Consider the following 21,991-nt stretch of genomic DNA (forward strand, 5'->3'; position numbering starts at 1 on the left):
TTACAATATAAAAGTATATTTTGTCAGTATTCAAGTAAGTTGTTTTGGTTTTGAAGTTTGATAATTTGGGTCATATTTATAAATGCTGGATTATTTGCATACAAAAATATAATAAAAGAAGAGATAGGAGGAGCTATTCAATAAATGAAAGAAATCAATGGCCTGAAAAAATTCCATGTCATTGATCTCTTTCATTTAATTTTCAGTTACTATTGCTAACTTTGTTTGTATTTTATAGAGAGAGGGTTATTTCTAAACTCTGTGTTCTTATATGCAACCATTTAACCACATAAGGTACACATTGACAATCAGGCTAAGTTGTGTCTGTATTATCATGCAGAATAACTGAAGTTGCTGCTTGTGGTGTAATTGGAGACTAGTGTGCACACACAAGTTTTCCTTTTTTTAAGCAAGGAATCATTAGAGAAGATTAACAGGACAGCACAGATTAAAGCTAATGTGACAATTGGTACTTGAATTATTTTAGTGTGTGTTTTATGTTTATTGAGCATGACAGCATGTCTGTAATGGTGATATAATATTTGTACTGGTGTGATATTAATATTTGGATGTTTGTAGTTAGTTGTACATGCAAATGTGTGTCTGTTTGGATTGGAACATACAGTGGACAGGAGAGTGTTAACACATGTCAACTCTAAACAGTTACATGGCGTGAAATGAACAGACATAGCTCACAGATTTGTGTTTCAGTTATATTGTGTCTCTGCCTAGCAAAGGATTGGGTATTTCACATTTTAGTACTTATTTGGCATCACTGATTTGATGCCGATTTATTTGACATCAGACGTTTTAATATTTCTCTCATTTAATGATTCTCTTATTCTGTCTCTCTCTCTCTCTAGCACTCTCTTTCTTTCTCCCTATTTATGTGTGTGAGCATATTTCTCTTTTTTGTGTATATACCTGTGTGTCTGCTCTTAGCGCCAAAAAGTATTGCCACCAAAACAGGTTCAATGTCCAATCAGCTCTGCCAAATCGCCAGCATCCAAACATCTCAGCCTGCTATGGTTCATACTGTACCCTCTGGCATGGACATGCATTGATGTAGTGTGTAAGGGGATGTGTGATAGCCTGAACATTGTCTCTTCTGTTCAATCTATTTCTGTATGCCTACAGATACGGGTGGGGACTTATGGAGGAATGCAAGGTGACCTCACTCAGAGTGCACTATTTGCTGTTCTGTATAGAGGGTTTCTGAATCTGATATGCACGTTTTGAATGGTTGGAAGAATTTTAGGTTTGTAGGAGAAAAAAGACTGAGTTGAAGCTAGGCTATCATTATCCTTCATCAATTTTATTATATTGTTTATTTATGTGATCATCATCATCATCGTTTATTGTCCGCTTTCCATTCTAGCATGGGTTGGACGATTTGACTGAGGTCTGGTGAACCAGATGGCTGCACCAGGCTCCAATCTTTATCTGGCAGAGTTTCTACAGCTGGATGCCCTTCCTAACGCCAACCACGTCAGGCGGTACTGGCAATGACCTTGCTGGAATCTTTTTACACATGCCACCGGCACAGGTGCCAGTAAGGCGACGTTGGTAACGATCGGTTTTATTATTTCCACTAAATCTGGTGCAGTGAATGCTTTCAGTGTGTTCCCTCATCTGATATTTTTCTGATTCTTCCAAGTATAAAGCAAGGTCACCAGAATGCATTTCAAGCTTCATCTAATATGTAGATCTCACATGTGGAACCTTGGCGCAGGTAGTGATGGTATGGGGATTTGTGTGTGTTTAGATGGAAGATTTCTGTTCCCACTGGCAAGAAAGGAGCTTTCTGTTCTTTTTGAAGATTGTTTACATGTGAAATTGGAATGTGTAATTAATTTTACGTACATGTAAATAATTGTTTAATGAAAGGGAAAGCAGTCAATAATCAGTATGAATTTAAATTAAATTTAATGATTTTCTTCCTATTCGATTTTTGTTTTGTCCTCAGCCTACAAACATTTATAATGAGTTACTTTAAATGATTAACTTTCATCTGATCGTTATTATACTTTGACTAAGTTGTGGTGCATTGGAAGCTTTTATCAGGGCTAAATATGAACACAAGCGTTATATAGCTCGTGAGTGGGTTCAACCAAAGCCAACAGTACCAAAGCAGGTAATTTCACCATTTTCTCTTTTTTATGCTCAGTAAATCTTCTTAAAAGAAAGATGCTTTCAAATATACTATTATTATTATTTATTCATTGAATTGGCAGTTTTAGAATTTATACCATATTTTTCAGTATGCAAGTCAATGTAATGTATAATGTAAACGTGTAGCGTAAACATTCAACCATTGTCATTGTCTTTCCAAATCCTTCTGCATTTCACATGAAATTTTTGACCCTCCAAGTTGCCCTGGTGTATAAAGTCAACTTAGCTTTTTTTGGTTGTAAATTTTGGTCTGTAACTTTTGACTTGTAAGCAGAAGAAGATGGTAAATGTGAAACGGCCGATTTGATGACATTCTACAAGTTTGTCTCTATGTTTCATGGCCATGCATTTTATTGTGGCTTTTATGAGACAAACTTTCTATGCTTCAGCTTGGAGATATGTTGGGCATTGGCTCCAATAAATTAAGCTAAATGTCCAGATTTGTTTTTAACAACCCCGACTTATAAAAAAGACCAAATTAAAACAATATAGTTATTTGGTTTGTTAGCTCAGTGTATTTTAAGTGAAAGAAGAAAGTTGTGATGTCTCGTAAATGTAATTACTATTCAGTACAGTATTCAAAAATGTAATAGCAATCCTGGTTAGTTTGCCAGTTCTTAACAGCGGACATAGGTCTGTTGATAGCATACAACAGGAAGCAGGTATTAATGTCTTTCTAGCATAACACAATTGAAAAAAGAGTATTAAAAGGGAACACTATCACTGACATTTTATTCTCTGAGCATTAAAACTTCTGTTTCTTTTTATGTTTGTACTTCATTTAGTTCTTGTTTAGTAAGATGAATCCTACTAAATTTTTTCGTTGTTGTAAGCTGTGTTATATTTCTGTTTTTTTTTTTTTTTCCTTCATGCCTTTACCTTAAACGTGAGAGACAATATATTATACAAGCTTTGGTAGCATGATACTCCTCAATAAAATGTAACTAATGGAGCCAAACACTACAGTTTGTTTCCATGGCGTCCAAGACAAATTTCTACTACAGCTCTGATATTTAAAGTATTGTGTTTGTCACAGAACTTCATCCTAGCATTTTGTGACACCAACTTTAAAAATCTAAGCCGTTGAACTAGTTTATATGACATTTGGTCCAAACAGTTGAGATGGAGAAATTGGCCCTGTCTCATTTTATTTCTATCATTTATTGATTACAGAATGAAAACTTTCCTAGATTAGTATTCATTCATTAAGAATCAACTATTAACTCTTTGATGAGGGTGCAATACTAAGACAGATGTTAGAAGAAATATTTTCCAATTTCTGCTTAAACAGAGTGACACTAACTTTTATCTTATTTTCTTTGAAAATGTGACTTCTTTTATTATATTTAATTATTTATATGTAGTTTTCTCCAAATTATATCATGGTATTTCTTAAAAGAATATTTCTTTTAATTGTAGGTATTTGATGTTGTTAATGTTTCTTTTGAGATTGTATATTAATATAACAGATGTTCTTAAAAGACACATGCGCTAGGAATAGGGATATGTAAGTGGAAACCACTCTTTGGAAGCAGGAATTTTTTTAGTGATTTGAATAAAGTATTTTCATTCTGTTCTTTATAAATACACAGGTTACTGACAAATATATTTTTGAAATATTAAATTCAAATTATATGAGGGAATGTTGTTTAGAGGTTAAGGTGTTGAACAGTAACTTGTAAGATCGTGGTTTCAATTCCTAACTGAGTGGTATGTTGCATTCTTGAGGGAAACACTTCATTTCATGTAGCAACAACAGCTGGGCTTTTTTAAACTCTGGGACAGACTTGGTGGAGAGTATTTATTTTTTTATTGCCCACAAGGGGCTAAACATAGAGGGGACAAACAAGGACAGACAAGAGGATTAAGTCGATTACATCGACCCCAGTGATTAACTGGTACTTATTTAATCAACCCCATAAGGATGTAAGGCAAAGTTGACCTCAGCGGAATTTGAACTCGGAATGTAACGGCAGATGAAATACCGCTAAGCATTTCACCCGGCATGCTAACATTTCTGCTAGCTCCTCACTGCCTTAAGGTGGAGAGCATTGTTCTCTCAGTTCTTTATACACCACAGAAAACTGGATCAGCTAAATCTAGCCCTGACAGATTTATTAGATACAAAACTATTTTAAATATTAATTTTTGGCTGGCTTTGATTACTATATTGTCTATAGTAATCTTAACATAGGAAATGGGGGAAAAAAATTATTGTTGCATTAACATTTAAGCCAAAAGTGAATCTCTGAAAAATTAATACGGTACTTAAAGATGACTAAAGAATTTGCCAGAAGTTCTCTTTCACTGAAATAGAATTCAAACAACAAAAATTATACTCTTGGAATGCTAAAACTTTAATTTTTGTTAAATTTATTTCATATTCTTTAAACAAAAATGCAAAAAACAAAAAATTCTTTTAAATAATTTGTGGATTATGATAATATTATTCTTTTACAATTGAATAATCGTTGAAAAATGTAAGCTCTGTAATGTCTCATTCCTAGTCATCCTAACATAATTTTACATAATAGCTATTTAAAAATTTTTTTGAGATAAGTGGGGGTTTTTTTTTTCTAAATTAACCTTTACTTCCCATTTTTTCTTTGTGTTATTTCTTTATTCTTTCTTTTGGTTGGTATTCTATTAATTTTTCAATATTTCACTGAATTCTTCAGATTCAATGTTTTAATTTTGACAGATTGTTACAGTATTTTGCAGAGTAAAAATAAAAATAAAGTAATTATTGCAAAATAGGTTTGAATATTGTTCACTTTATTGAAATTATTTTGAAAACCTTGTTATAACAAGTTATTACGAGTCAGTTTTAAACCAAGTCTGGGGTCTTTTGTGTTTATAGGGAAGAATATAATATAAAATAATTTGTATCGCTGTGAAAAAGTCATGCAATTTTTTTCTGCATAATGTCCTGTTGACATTGTAATTATAATTAGAAATTCTAGATTTTGCATTGGCAATTCAGCATATTCCACCAATATCAGGAGCTTTGAGTCTATTCATTTCGCTTCTCAGTCTTTGACATTGTTGGTGTCTTATTGTTTGCAGTTCTGCAAGTTTCATTGTCTGTATTTCATTGTATGACACTTTTCATTTGTAGAGCAAGTCTGGCCTAGTTACCAGTTCCTTCATTGTTTCAGTGGCCTCTATTGTACTCCTGGCATACTTATTTTTTTCCATCTCTGTTATTATTACATGGCCAACACTTCTGTCAGCCAATCTTTTTACATGTGTACTCAATATCAAAGCTCTGTATAATTTGCTGAGATGGTGACAATTGTAAATGAAGACCTATTTGACAAAATGATAGTGATTATGATGATGAAACTAGAATATACACATTGCATTATCTAGAGATGTATTTGATTCTCAGAGTGCAAAATATTAACCAATCTAATTTCTGTTTGATCTAAATCTAAATGGTGGGATATGAAAGGTTTAGTCCACTTTCATACAAAAGTACTAACCAAGACTTAACAAACTTTAACAGAGTACATACACAAATAACTATTCACACATAAAACTCATTCTACCACTTAACATGAGGATCCTACACAGCTAACAACCTAAACTTTAGCCACTGGACTACATACAAACGACTCCTGTCCACTCTCCCACCAGACAGATTAAATTTAGAGTGTTCACTTTACTCTGTCAGCCTTCTTTTTAGACACAAAATATACTGTCACATGACACTAACACATGTAAAAAAGGGTCTAAACTTAATTATGTGCTCATTCTCTACAAACACTTCTCCAAACAATCAATGCTCTGAATGTTTTCTGTCATGTTCAGTCAACTGTATCAGCCTTAATTTACAATGCCAAACATTGTTATGGGGAACCTACAAAAATTTCTAAGACCAGCCATGTGACTATCCTCTATCAATCATATCTTATTCAAAACCTATACTAATTTGAGCCATGAACTCCCTATAAAAATAGGGCAAGCTTCAAACACTAGTCGAAGCAAGACAGATGCCATATCTTTCTATTTTATTTCAACTGTTTGAAAATCAATGTAAACTGTGAAACTGGTTAAAGCTTCAAATATATTAATAAAAAATATTTCAATTATTCTCAGTGCATTTTCAACTTCTGTTTTCCTTATATACAAGGTCTAATCAATAAGTATCCAGAATGTTGCCATAGCAATGAAGCTAAAGCATGCAGAGTGAAGCCACTTGAACTCTGCTGTGTCTGCGCATAAAGTTTTAATGTTCCAGCTCCCTTCCACTGTTTACAGCAGTGCTTGGAAGGAAGGTGTGTAGTGTGTGATCGTCGCATTGACCATGAGAGAGAATGTTGTCATGGTGATACCTGCTCAGAGGCCTATGCAAAGTTGCCAAAAGTATATGGAGAGGAATGTATGAGTGGTTCAGACATTTCCAAGATGGCTGAAAAGATGTTAATATTGACGAATGTTCAGGGAAACCTGCAACCAGCAGAACTGAGAAAAACGTTGCAGATGTGCGTGCAGCTGTGTGTGGGGAAATAGTCGAATCACCATCCGTGATTTATCAGATGTGCAGATTACTTACAGTTCACTTGAGTCCATTATCACTGAAGTTTGGGTATGAGACACATGTCTGCCAAGTTTGTGCCAAAATTGCTTTCAGCTAACCAAAGAGACACTCGGGTTTCAGTTGCACAAGATCTCTTTGATAGTGTCAAGAATGATGAAAACTTTTTGGAAACTTTGAGCAGGAATCGTCAAGCTTTTGGCAAAATTTAATGCAGATTCTCTGCTCAACTTTGTCATGGTCAATGTGACAATCACATGCTACACACCTTCCTTCCAAGCACTGCTGTAAACAGCAGAAGTGAACTAGGATGTTGAAACTTAGTGCACATACACAGCAGAGTTCAAGGTCAATCTGTGCCAAGCAGCTTCACTTTGTATGCGTCAGCTTCATTACTATGGCAACAGTCCGGATACTTATTGATCAGACCACGTATACATGTATATATATATGTTTTACTTCTTTCAATCATCTGACTGCGGCCATGCTGGAGCATCACCTTGAAGGGGTTTTTTGTTGAACAAACGACCCCAGGACTTATTTTTTTAAGCCTACTATTTATTCTATCAGTCTCTTTTGCCATTCACTAAGTTACAGAGACATAAATACACCAACACTGGTTGTCAAACAGTGATGGGTGGACACATAGATATATGTGTGTGTTTGTGTATATACATAATGGGCTTCTTTCAGTTTCTGTCTACCAAATCCACTGACAAGACTTTGGTTGGCCTGAGGCTATAGTAGAAGACACATGCCCAAGGTGTCATGTAGTGGGACCAAACTTCTTGCCACACAGAGAGAGAATTGAATTCACAAGACTTTATTATTCACCACAATTCTTTCAATGCATCATACATCACAGCCTCTCAGTTGAGATGCTGCACAAACAGTTGTGGTGCATCATTGGTGCAGATGTGTCTCGTCAGGTGACCTGACAAAAAGTCCCTCATTTTTTAATCTCCAATGCACAATGAGTTGAAATGATAAAAAAAAGTCTTGTGAATTCCATTTTCTTTCTCTTTCTCTCAAACAGTAAACAGGCTTTAAATGGCATACTACAAGGTGTACACTCAAATTTAAAATTATTACTTTTATATGAACATAGTTTATATAAGAAAGAATATACTCTATATGTTTGAGGATGAATATTCCTGTTGTATTTGTATGAATTAAATATGTATTCTGAGAAATGACCTGTGGTGGAATGAAAAGATGATCATTATTATTATAGTTTCTTGTCCAGATGGTAAGGACATTTCCACCCAAGGTTGTCAGATCTCTGTGAATGTACATACTTGAAGATATTTGCCAAGAATGCAGGTGGAAGTTATCTCCTTGCTTTCTGAATTCTTATATGTATTTGGAGAACAATGAAAATTATTGGTATCCTTAGATACTTCTTTCTGTATTCACCAGCTTCTCTTTCCTTACCTAGACATGAGTATGATTGTCAGGAGAACAGCTGTATTACATAATTAAGTTTGTCTTTCCTTGTACTCTATTATCACACTACAAGCACACACACACACACAGCTGCCATTCATAAAATTAATTGTTAACATCTGTTATTGCTTAATTTCATACCAGCCTTGATCCAGTAGATCTATGATCATCTGCATTTTTTTCAGTTGTGAACTTGTTCAATCTGGCTAACTAATAATAGTTTATATATGCCTGTATATTACCTCCCAGTCTTTCTTTCGACTGCTATTGTCTGTATTAGTCTGCACCCTTCATTTAGTACTTTCATTGATAGTGATAAGAACCATAAACACGGTGAGCTGGCAGAATCGTTAGCACACTGGGTGAAATGCTTAGCGGTATTTCGTCTGCCACTACGTTCTGAGTTCAAATTCCGCCGAGGTCAACTTTGCCTTTCATCCTTTTGGGGTCGATAAATTAACTACCAGTTACGCCCTGGGGTCGATGTAATCGACTGAATCCCTTTGTCTGTCCTTGTTTGTCCCCTCTATGTTTAGCCCCTTGTGGGCAATAAAGAAATAAGTGATAAGAACCATTCAAATGTTGACATGCATATAGATATATCCAGCAACAGCAGATTGTGTCTCATTATCAAAATATCATTAATTATTATCGATTTCAACATTAAAAATTGTTTGTTTTCTACCGAAAGCCAAATGAAATGTTCTCAAAAGTGGAATGGCTTATAGTCGTAGTTTCAAACTGATTTCGAAATGTGAAGAGAAAGAATATATATTCTTTGTGTTTGTTTCTGTGATTTACTTTACATTTTGCTGCTAGAATTGTATGTTTACATTTGTTTGTTAAATCTACATATGGTGCTAAATTATTGATTCTTGTGGTATTAGTCCTGTTTAAAAGAAATAATCTGTCTTTTGTCAGTGTATGAGTATATGTACACACATGTATACATGCATAAATGAAAATCAGATCAATTACTATTCCACTGTCATTTGGGCTGGTTGGTTCTACAAAATAGTTTCTCTGCAGGTGTCCTTGTATATTTGAAAACCTTTGTCCAGGAAACTACCTCTCTGTTGTTGCTTAACTTCTTTTTCCTTTTTTAATTTAATACATATTATGCATTTTGTAAAAAAAAGAATAGCATCGTTATAGATTTTGAACAGACCAAGCACTGGTCTACTGCATTTCTAATAGCATGAGTAACAAGGAAATATCTTTGTGAGTTGAGTGGAATAAATGCTGCAGGGTATTTTTCTTTGGCATACCAGTTTGTTGGCAATTTTCTCACAAATTTGTGAGATATACATATATATATTATGGAGATGTACTTGCATAGCAAGTGACCTGATCTGAGATCGTGTGCTGGAACGAAAACAATTGCAGTGTAGAAGGTGTTTATAAGCCATTTAAGAAACACACAAAATCCGTTAGATTCACTTCAACATTTAAATATATATAGTTTGCTGATATACAATTATCTATATTACACACTCACTCACTCTTTTGTGCACACACACACACACACAAAACAGGCTTTTGTACAGTTTCTGTTTATTAAGTTTTTACTCACAAAGCATTGATCAAACTAAAGATTTGGTAAAAGACACATGCCCCAAAACTAATTTTATCATTTCTCTATTATTTATTTATTTATAGCTTTCTAAATAAATCCACCATAAATACATTACACTCATGTCCAGCTGTTCTCTTACTGCTGTTCATAATAAGCTTGTTTTCTAAATGTTTCATCTATGTACTACTAAATATGGTTTCCTCTATTTAGCTGTGTGGTTTGTATGAGTCTAACTCTTATTCAGTCCTTTTCTAACATTTTACCATTTTAGACTTCCTTTTTTTTTACCCTAATCACACCAGCCACTCTGAATTCTTCTTTCTTGAATTTGTCATTTTAATAATATCAACCTTGTTTTGAATATTTTGATGTGATCTTGTTACAAATATTTTTTAAAATAATTTTGTTTTATTGTTTTCTTGAAATGATTTAAATTTTGATTTCAATGATTATTTTTTTATTTTATTCCAAAAATACGATTCTAAAAAGAACCCACTTCATTTTATAACTGTAAACCAAATATTTCAGTACACCTCTCTGTTTTATTCATGTTTTTATTGGCAAATCTTTTATCTTTTGTTCTAATAATTTTATTTGAGATTTATTCTCCATAGTGCCCTACTAGTTATAAATAGCCAAGAATCTGACATGGAAAAGATTGTAGGAATCTGTTTATTTGTGCAACCAAAAGAGTTTTCTTCTCTCTCATAATCCTGTTTCTAAGTAGAGTGTCCATTGTGTGAATGCACTGCTTCCTTTTGGTCAGTGTTGTTGGTCAGTTCAGTTTGGCTGTTCCCAGTCAAAATGTTATGTCTTAACTTATCTTTTCATGTTTTACTACTGCGTTGTTTATTAAGTACTGCTTTGTGATAATTTATCTACTCATTATTTGTGAGAACATAGTACTTTGTATGGAGTATTAGTTATTAAGAGTAACCATTGGAAAACCAATTATAGCAGTGACTCAGTCAATTTCAAGCAGTATTTGAAGAAGGAATTTTTGTATTCCAAAATATTATTATTATATCAGACAATGGATAATTAAATTATAACAGTTCTTATAGTCCACTCTACATTGTTGTGCCATTCAAGACACATTATATTTTAGTTATTAAATGCTTTTAATTAAAACTTCATTGTGGTTAACTCAAGATTAACCAGCTTAAAAGCTTCAGATATTAATACTGTCTTTTGTCAATGTTACTTCACCTAAAACAAGCCAATGAGGTTACTTCTATGTGGTCGTTTGACTTCATAGAAATACTAGCCCAACCTCTTACACTGCTAATGTCTTACATAAGGAAATGATTCATTAGATAATATGCTTTGACATGCCACTAAAAAAAGACAGCATAGTCATGGCTGCAACGCATAAAGTCTGCTTTTCAGTCAGAATTTTCCTCGAGTTGAACATTACTAAAGATCTTTGCTAATCATTTGCATAAGATGTTAACATTAATTTTAGATAATCTACTAATCCCAATATGTCTTCCAAGTAGAAATATTTAAATTTTAAGTATGTGTGTTATATGAGCAGTTAAAGTGACACACAGATTGGTGTGATGGAATTTGTATTTATCACTGGAAAATTCCAAGATTCTAGTTCTAAGGTTAAAATTTCACTTTATCCTTTAGAATTACAAAAAAAAAAAAGAAACATCTCCTAATTAGTGCAAATTAGCTTTTAAAAATCTTGATAGAGACAAGTTTGTTGAAGAGAAAATACTAATCTCAAACAAATCTGTACAAAAGAAAAAAATTCATACAACACTAAGACTAAAGTAATTACTCAAAACTGCAAGCATTTATTTGTATTGAAATGAGAAAACCACTCTAAAACTGTTTGTTACCTTGTCTTGAACTATAACAAGTTGTTTATGGGCCTTAGGGAGCTGCTACATACTCACTCAGCCTGTTAGGAGCAACAACTAAATTTCCCTCTAATCAGCTTGGAAAAGCATAGTATACTGTAGAGAATGGCATCACAGATATTCTTTAGAGCACAGTGATTAATGCTAGAATGTCTTTGATCATGGGTCTGTTCAGTGAAAGTTAGTCTTGTGCTACACTACAACAGTATGACAAAACAAAAATGATAAAAAGATTATTTAGATAATGCGGAAGAGGAAAGGTGAGGACAGCTGCATCAGGAAGTGCTGATCTCTAATTGTGGAGGGAACATGTGGAAGGGGTAGACCCAAGAAGACATGGGATGAAGTGGTAAGAAAGGACCTTCAGACTTTAGGCCTCACAGAGGAGATGACAAGGGACCAAGATTTCTGATGGTCTACTGTGCTTGAGAAGATAGGTCAAGCTTGGGTAAAACTGTGGCTGTCCATGTCCTCTACATCCTTCTCTCAGCTGAGTGATCCTAATCTTGTGGGCTGATGTGTGCTGGTGCCCTGTCAAAGCAGTTGTGTCAGTGCCACGTAAAAGCACCCATGTTGGTGCCCTGTAAAAGCACACAGTACACTCTATAAAGTGGCTGGCATTAGGAAGGGCTGTAGATACCATGCTGAAACAGAAGAATGGAGTCCGGGCAGCTCTTCAGCAAACTAGTATGGGAAACAGATGTTAAATGATGATGATGATGATTGCAGGAGCACATTCCATATCTGCTGTCTCTTTAAAACCATGCAGGCCTTTAAACTAGGTGGCCATCCAATCACAAAGCATTTTGGACACATCATCAACCATCTCTCTTACCTGAACCAAAAACAAAACATAAATGGCCACAATATTTCCATTTTGAGTGCAAACTCTTTGCTGGGTTGCCAACCACTCTCAGTGAACCCTAAGAATTCCAAATGATCATGTACCAAGTGCATACAACCTGTTTTAACTCAAACTTTTAAAGGTACTCAAACAAACTGTATTACAGAATTATCCTATCTCTATTGCACCCCACCTAGACATCAAGTAAATTTTGACTTTTAGTATTTCCTAAATAATTTGCTGCAGCTTGGGCTTACTATCCCACTAATGCATTGTTGAGTGCTCATTCTCACTGTTCACCACTATGTATGTGTATATGCAGGGAAATGTTACCTTACTTGGAAATAGGCCAGGGTTGGTTACAGGTAGAAAATTTATCTCAACAATTTCCATCTGATGCATGAAAAAATGGCTGTTAAACTGATGAGGCTGATATCTGTATATGTCCGTTATTTGCTTGGCAATGTTTAAGCAACTCAATTCAGGACATGTTAACTCATATTTGGTACTTATATATAATCTTGGTGACTGTATGTTCTACGGAATCAAATGGCATTAATAAATACAAATAACTTTGTCCATTTTGATTTGAACAGTCGAACAATGATGATGATGATTGATTTGATTTCTCAGAAAAGTTTTTTAAAAAATGAAAAAAAGAAAAAATTAGCTGTTAAAGTTTTAATAGCTTTAGTAAGTTTTCCAGACCTTTAAACCAAACTAAATAATTTAGAAGCAGCCTATACATGCTAAGAACCCCACACATGTTGATATAAAGTGTTTAGCATTTTAGTTTAAATTGACTTTCAACATTTCATCCACATACTAACGAAGGTTATCTCATTTTCATCAAGGAGCACAACGTTCTTATTTTTTTAAATGGTTTATTGAAGAATATCATCTGTCATATTGAACATGTTGGGCAATTACATGAAGAATCTGTCATTAAAAAAGAAATTAGTTGTTAGGAATATCAACTGCTGAAATGAAAGCGTAAAATTTAGAGATGTTAATTTTATATCATAGACAAATTATTGGCATTCGCATGAACATTAGCACTCGACAAGAAGTCACCTTAAATTCCATTCTCATTGATTTTCACCCCTGTTCTAAGAACATATAATTAACTGACCATATTCTGTAGTACTTTTTCTGCCAAGAGTTTGTTCAATTTCACTTAATTGCTTTTATCTTTTGAGAGAAATAAACTAGAAAGGAATTCAACTAAACGGATTTGTACTCTCTGTTCAACAGAGAGATTACCTTTGTCTTGGAATGACTAGAACAGCCATCTTTAGCCATAGAATATTTGGAAATTATCTGAAGATATTTGCTTGTATTGCCACATTAAGAATTGGTATTGCTTCTTTTTTTTTTTCTTTTTCTTTACCAAGAATGAACATTGTGAATGTTTTTGTGCTTTTGGACACACTGAATTCTATCAGAGATACTGTAAACTGTTTACTACTAATTTTGATTATTTTGTTCACTCTTACATTATTCCACTAGGTTTCATTTAGAAAAGCTTTGTCTTTGAGCCCCTAAATATGAGATGTTATGAAGTCAAATTAGACAGACAAGCCACTTCTTTTCACACTCCTCCATTGGTTTCATTGTACACTGCTCCTTTCTTTGACCTCTTTCTGTTTTCTTATTCTCTTGTTTTTATCCTAATCTTTCTCTTCTTCAGTCTGAATTTATGAAGTAATATGTATTCATTCTGGGAATATTTCTAAGGACATTTATTAACAAATTTTCTTGTAAATCCCAACTGATTTTTGTTTCTTTTTCATACCAGTTTCCAGTTGTTTTTCTTTTCATATTTCTCTGTTCCTACGACATGTCTTAGCTTTTTCTATCAGTGTCAGTTATTTCTCACAGTGGTGTCTTCTGAAACTATCTATCCTGTATTGTGGGTTGCATGTCTGCCTTCTTATCTGCGAGATCTTTCCTTCTCTCTTCAACAATTGCCCAACTCTGGTTTCTGGGGGCCTGACTATTTGAATGTTTCCCTAACTTTTGACTTTCAGTCTCTCAATTTTTTTTTATTTTTTATTCACTCTTCTGTCAACATCAGGTGAAAAAAGAGGTAAGGGAGGTAAGACTGTTTACTTACTGCTGCTGCTGCTGGTTTATATAAGTTGATGTTATCCTTGTTTTCTTTCATACTATGTTACTATATATCCTGGTTAACTGAGTATTAGTTAAAAAAAACAAAAAATAATAATAAAATGAAAGTTTCCGAATTAAATAAATCAATTTCTAAATTCTGTAGATAAACAAAACTTATAATGTCTTACTCTTTACTCTCTTTTACTCTTTTACTTGTTTCAGTCATTTGACTGTGGCCATGCTGGAGCACCGCCTTTAGTCGAGCAAATCGACCCCAGGACTTATTCTTTGTAAGCCCAGTACTTATCCTATCGGTCTCTTTTGCCGAACCGCTAAGTGACGGGGACGTAAACACACCAGCATCGGTTGTCAAGCAATGCTAGGGGGACAAACACACACACATACACATATATACATATATACGACAGGCTTCTTTCAGTTTCCGTCTACCAAATCCACTCACAAGGCATTGGTCGGCCTGGGGCTAAAGCAGAAGACACTTGCCCAAGATGCCATGCAGTGGAACTGAACCCGGAACCATGTGGTTGGTTAGCAAGCTGCTTACCACACAGCCACTCCTGCGCCTATCTTAGTTCAGATACTTTTTTTTTTAACACCTGGAATGAATTATTAGTATGGTACTTGTGTACTTGCTAACTGTTATTAACAAGCCTAGTCATTAACAAATACATGAATATGGCATGTCATTAGTTGATAGTGAAAGACATTTTAATGAGAGAACAATGCTGATAATAATAATAACAATAATGATGATAATGATAATAATAATAATAATAATAATAATAATAATAATAAACAATGATGATAATAATGGTTTCAAGTTTTGGCACAGGGCCAGCAGTTTTTGAGAGGAGGGTGAAGTCTACTACATTAACCCCTGTACTTGTCTGGAACTTATTTTATTGATCCCAAAAGGGTTGAGGGGAAAGTTGACCTCAGTTAAATTTTAATTCAGGATGTAAAAATGGATGGAAAGCTGCTAAACATTTTGTCTGGCATACTGTTCTGCCAGCTCATTGCCTTTGATAATAACAATAATAATAGATATCATCATTATCATCAACATTTATCATCCATTTTCCATGCTGGCATGGGCTGGACAGCTTGACAGGAACTGGCAAGGCCATAGACCGGAGCAGTATCCATAGTTTGTTTTTGCCTGATTTCTATGGCTGGATGCCCTTCCTAATGCCAACCACTTTACAGAGTATACTGGGTGCTTTTGATGTGGCACCATCACCAGTACTTTTTATGTGGTTCCAGCATTCACACGAATGCTTTTACAGGCACCTTGATTTTAGGATCTCAATTTTGTTGTAGTAGACAGGGGATCTTGAGGACAGTAATGCACCCCATACCTTTGACATCTTCTTCATAGGGTTCAGCAGTTTGAGATGATGATGATAATAATAATAATAATTGTTTCTAATTTAGGTACAAAGCCTGCAGTTTTGATGGGAGAAAGGGGCTAGTCAATTATATTAATCCCAGTACTTAACTGGTACTTTATTTTATAAAAAGTAAATTTGTCCCCAGCGGAATTTGAACTCAGAACATAAATAGCCAGAGGAGATACTGCAAAGCATTTCATCTGACATACTAACGATTCTTTCAATCCACTTAATAATAATTCTTTTATACAAACACATTAAACATATTCAAATATCTTATTTGAAAACCAATACGTGACTACCTTCTTTGCCTTTATAGAAAGCATAACAATAATGTAATAATATAGATAAGGTGCTTACAGCAGGAATCAAAAACCTGATATTAAGATATAAGCAACCAATTTGATAAAACAAAGGAACTGTCCAGAGACAGTTTTTGATTACACCACAGAGCACCTCTGATAAATCCATGGTTCCAGTTCCCCCAATGGGCTTTTTTCATTTTTCTGTCTTAAGTTGGTGCTTATAATATTTAATATCATTTACATTAACTTCCGATCTGTTATTTCTAACTGCAGTCATTTCTGTATTATTATCAATAGCATACTGGACAAAATGCTTAACAACGTTTCTTCTGACTCTTCACATTCTGAGTTCAAATGCCACTGAGGTCGACTTTGTCTTTCATCCTTTTGGGGCTGATAAATTAAGTACCAGTGAAACACTGGGATCAATGTAATCTACTTGTCCCATCCCCACGAATTTCAAGCCTTGTGCCTATAGTAGAAAGGATTATTATTATTATTATTAAGGCAAGCTGGCAGAATTGTTCACATGTCAGACAAAATACTTAGTGACATTGCTTCCAGCTCTTTATGTTTTTGAGTTCAAGTTCTGTCATGGTCGATTTTGCCTTTCATTCTTTTAGAGTCAATAAAATAAGTGCCAGTCAAGTACTGGGATTGATGTAATCAACTTGTTCCCTACCCTCAAAATTGCTGACATTGTGCCAAAATTTGAAATTATTATTATTATTATTTGGATGGTGGATTGGCAGAATCATTGGACTATTGGATTGAAATGTTTTGCGGTATTTGTTCTGACTCTTAATGTCCCGAGTTCAAATCTCACCAAGGTTAACTGTGTCTTTTCACCCTTCCAGTGCCAAGAAAATCAAGTACCAGTCAAATACTGGAGTCAGTGGTATGAACTAAACACTCTCCTTTCATGAAAGTTACAGCTGATCTCAGAGCCAGAACAAATATATTGCAACACTTTTTTTGTGTTATACTCTAATAATTCTGTTAAATCATTAAATGATATAAATTACATTTAGGAAAAAAAAAAAAATAAAAATGGCAGTTGATGGTAGAATTCCAAAAGTGACAAACAAAAATGCAACATCTTGTTTCATAGCTCTGCATTCTGTTCAAATTCAACCAGACTTGCCTTTCCCTTTAATCCATCCAAAGTTAATATAATAAAGTACCAGTCAGATACAGGGGATCAATTGTAAATTAACTTTAATTGTCCTGAAAAATTGATGGCTTTGTTTTTGTGTCAGAAATTATTATTAACTGAATTTTACATTTTGAGTTCAAATCCTGCTGAGGATTTGAATGTCTTCCCTCCATAAAGTACCAGTCAAGTATTGAAGTGTATAGTATCAACTGCTACTCTCTCCCTTTAAGTTGCTGGTCTTGTGCCTAAATCAGAAACCATATTATCATTAAGAGGGTGAGCTGGCAGAACCGTTAGCACACTGGGCAAAATGCTTAGCTGTATTTCGTCTGCCACTACATTCTCAGTTCAAATTCTGCCAAGGTCAACTTTGCCTTTCATCCTTTCGGGGTCGATAAATTAAGTGGCAATCAAGTACTGAGGTTGGTGTGGTCAACTATCCCCCTCCCCACAAATTCCAGGCCTTGTGCCTTTAGTAGAAAAGATTATTATTATTATTAAGGCTGCAAGCTGGCAGAATCGTTAGCATGCTGGGCAAAATGCTTAGTGGCATTTCATCTGTCTTTACATTCTGAGTTCAAATTCCATCAAGGTCAACTTTGTCTTTCATCCTTTCGGGGTTGATAAATTAAGTACCAGTGAAACACTGAGGTTAATGTAATCGACTAGTCTCCTCCTCTAAAATTTCAGGCCTTGTGCCTTTAGTAGAAAGGATTATTATTATTATTATTATTATTATTATTATTATTATTTTATTATCGTTATTATTATTATGGCTTAGCAGAATCATTGTAATATTGATCAAAATGCTTTAGGGTATTTGCTCTGGCGCTCCATGTTCCAACTTCAAATCCCCCAGGAATCAATAAGGAACCAGTGAAGTACTGCAATTGATGTAACTGAGTAACCTCCTCTCAAAATTGCTGGCCTTTACCTAAATGAGAAGCAATTATGATTCAAGATCTTTCTATCCTGAGCTCAAATCCCATCAAGGTCAACTTTGCTTTTCACCCTTTCAGGGGTCAATAAAATAAAGTACCAGTCAAGTACTGGGGTTGATGTAATCTTGCTCCCCCCCTCAACCGTGTACAGAAATTAGAAACCATGAGCTGGTAGAATCGTGAGCATGTTGGGCAAAATACTTAGCATTTTTTTCTGGCTCTTTACATTCTGAGTTCAAATTCCACTGAGGTTGACTTTACCTTTCATCCTTCTGGAAGTCAATAAATTAAGTACCAGTTGAACACTCAGGTCAATGTATTTGACTAGAACCCCCTCCTGCCAGATTTCAGGCCCTGAGCCTCTAGTAGAAAGGACTATTATTATTAAGGTGGTGAACTGACTTTTGGTATTTTTTCCAGCTTCATGTTCTGAGTTTAAACCTCGCCGAAGACAACTTTCCCTTTCATCTTTTAGAAGTCAATAAAATAAGTTCTAGTTGAAACTCTGGGATCAATTTAAATTAACTTGCCCATCCCCTCAAAATTACTGGTTTTTGTAATCCCTAGCCTGACAATGCGACCAAGGAGCTATGCTGGTTTGAAATAAACACTGCAGGCTCAGAAGTGCTACCAAGCAGGACTGTCCAAGGTGCTTGCAAAGCACCTTACTGCATGCATTTGTGCAGTGTCAACCATTGCTGATTTGTGAAGTTATGTTGAACAGCTGCTATCATGTGTGGGATGGATCTATCAGCTGAACCTATTGTGAGGATTACCTCGCCACTCACCTCTAACAAGGCAGGGCAGGCCTGTTTCTCTGTGTAGTCACTATGACAAAAAAGGTTATGTGGTGGATGAAACTAAAAGGATTGAGAAAAGACATCTCCCTCTTCAGTCAAGCACAGTGAGATTGGAGAGACAAATGTGCTTTCAGTAAATTTCTAAAAAGATAGGTCACTGTGGCAAAAATGCTTAGGGTAAATGGCCCTACTCTAGACATGCACATGTAAATTGGAGAACAACAGTTGGGCGAAGATGTATCTGTGGGCTGCCTTGATCTACCCAACTTGGAGTTTCTCCTTTATCAAGGACACTGCATCATCCGTTATCACACAATTGTATACTTTGTGCACTTTTATCTCATTTCACTGTTTTTTCCCCATTTCTTTCTCCTCATCTTCTATGTGGAACCTCACAAATTGTCGACTGCCCTTGTAATGTACCCCTTCTCTATGCTCTTATAGCTAATAAAGAAAACATTATTATTAACATCAACGATGAGGAGAGCAATTTGAAGCACATGACTGAGACTGTAAAATGTAATTTTTCATACTGTATACTATTACACACCTAACCAGGATATAATGATAACAAATTGGTGGTGGTGGTGGTGGTTGATGCATGTTGTAACTTCTTACTATATCAACTGGTTATTGTCTGTACTACTGGTCAATGGTGCATGGTTCTATTCTACTCAGTGGCAAGGGCTTTTTTGTTTCTTTTTTTTATATGTTTTTTTTTATTTTGTCCTCTGCGAAACTGGGAACCCCTACTCAATCAGTTCAGATTGATTCCACATATCATCCTATCCTATGCTGTAATATTCATTGTTAGTCAGAGGAGTGAAAAATAAGGTTCTGAAAGTTGTTAGTAATGTTTCGAATAGCCACATTACAGATTCTAGATTTCTTTAAAAAATTATTATATAATTTATAATAATAAAAAAAAGGCCTTTTTTGAAAATAAATTTTTTTTGTTCGAACCACTGCTGAATTTCTATTTATTTATTGTTTTCAACTTACCTAATATCTTCATTTGCTAATTCAATCCTGTCAATTTAAACTATTTGTTTAAAGCACTTAGTGTACGAAAATATTTTTGTGTTTACAAATATTGTCTATTTTATGGAAAACTATACAACATAAAATAGAGGGAAGGTTGTGGCACTTAGCAAATGTTGATGTCTTTCTGTAAGCACTCAATTTTTGTTTGTTTTTTTCATTTTTACTTTCATTATTATTATTATTATTATTCACACTTCCCTGTTAGACCTTTTTTGCATGAAACAATGTTTCAAATTTACCTTAAATTGCCCTTTTTTTTTTTTTAGTTATTATAATTGATCTTTTAATTTCATTTTCAATGTACCAAATGAACTTGTTCTTTTGAATTTTGTTTCCAAGTTGGAGCAATCTTTTCAAAGATTTAAAAATAGTAAATAGTTAAATTTGACAAAAATGTTAATAAACTGCACCAAGTTTTATAACTTCAACAATTTGCATCCTTCATGTTACAATTGATTTAAATCTAATTAAATTAGCATAAGGCTTTTTTTTTTGTTTATTTTTCTGTCAGTCAGAAGAATCAATCCATTTTGTATTATCCTAAAACCTTTTGTTACTATTTTGGTCAGTTCTTCATCTTAAAACGTTTACAAAATAATTTAGAAGATATCAAATGTTTTGGTCGTCATTGGTTTTATATTAATAATTGTGCTATTCCCTTGTGAGCAGTTTTATTTAATTTCTTTCCTTTTTTTATGTTGTTGTTGATGTTTATTTTCATTTTTAAAACTTGACTCTATCTGAAATAAATTGTTGCTTAGCATTGTTGTAATCATCTATATAAATTGAAATAGCAGAATAGCTGAACACCAGAAACTCTGTGAGTGTGTATAATGTAGTCAATTATGTGAATAAACAAATTAAATATAACAGCTTGGGTTTGATACACAAAATATTTATATATATATATAAAGGGAAAGTTTACGAAAATAAACAAAAGACAAAGGCAGGTGGAGTACAAACAAACAAATATATTAGTAGAGCACTCAGGAATAGAAAGATACACAGAAAAAAACAAGGAGAGAAAAAAAATGTGTGTAGGAGCTAACAATCTATCATGGCGTCCTGACTTCAGACAATGGTCAAACGCGAGAGGGATAGTAGGGGAGATAACAGGGTCAAGTGACTTCCAATACGAAGGTGCCCCCAACACAAAGGTGCATGTGGTCTGGACGTGTGTGTGTGGGTGGTGTATTGTGATGTGATGTGTAATGTTGTATGGTGTGGGGAGGTGGGGGAGGCGAGAGTGGGGAAAGCACAGGTGGGGTGTGGGTTTGGCTGGGGGTTGTGGGTAGATAGAGGGTGGGGGAAGGGGTGGGAAGGTGGAGTAGGGGTGAAAAGATGTAGGAGTGAAGAGAAGTAGGAGGAGGGGAGGAGGTTAGATTAAAAGAGGGGAGAGTTGAGCCCAAATGGCGTAAAAGAGCGAAGAGAGAAGATTAATCCCTGTTCACAGCGCAAGCGGGAATCCGGATGGCCTCTGTGCAAGGACAATCCGAACACAGACAGGTGTTGCAAGGAGTGACCGGGGGAGCAGAAATGGCGTGAGACTGGAGTGTCATTGGCGAGGCGGATGTCTTGGAGGTGTTCTGTGAACCGGTCAGTCAAGCGGCGTCCCGTTTGTCCGATGTACAGGGAATGGCAGAGAGAGCAGGAGATGCAATAGATGATATTGCTGGAGGTGCAGGTGAAGGAGTTGATGATGCAATAGGGTCGATGATGGGTGCCAGTGAGGAGGGTGGTGTTGGAGAGGTAAGGGCAAGTGCAGCAGGGGA

General features: G+C 34.9%; 1 protein-coding gene across 4 annotated transcripts in view; it reads left to right on the forward strand.

Annotated features, from left to right (window-relative positions):
* LOC115215549 (stromal membrane-associated protein 1) overlaps positions 1–21,991 on the forward strand; it is a 150,283-nt gene that overhangs the window by 80,626 nt on the left and 47,666 nt on the right. For 2 of the 4 annotated variants that reach the window (XM_029784737.2, XM_029784741.2), the window contains exons 4-5: positions 2,044–2,134; positions 14,527–14,547. In XM_029784737.2, coding sequence (XP_029640597.1) covers positions 2,044–2,134; positions 14,527–14,547 — 112 coding nt within the window. The remainder of the gene's footprint in view (positions 1–2,043; positions 2,135–14,526; positions 14,548–21,991) is intronic. The other 2 variants (XM_029784738.2, XM_029784740.2) reach the window with 2 other exon arrangements.

The sequence above is a fragment of the Octopus sinensis genome, linkage group LG9 (assembly GCF_006345805.1).
Source record: "Octopus sinensis linkage group LG9, ASM634580v1, whole genome shotgun sequence".
Taxonomy (NCBI): Eukaryota; Metazoa; Mollusca; class Cephalopoda; order Octopoda; family Octopodidae; genus Octopus; species Octopus sinensis.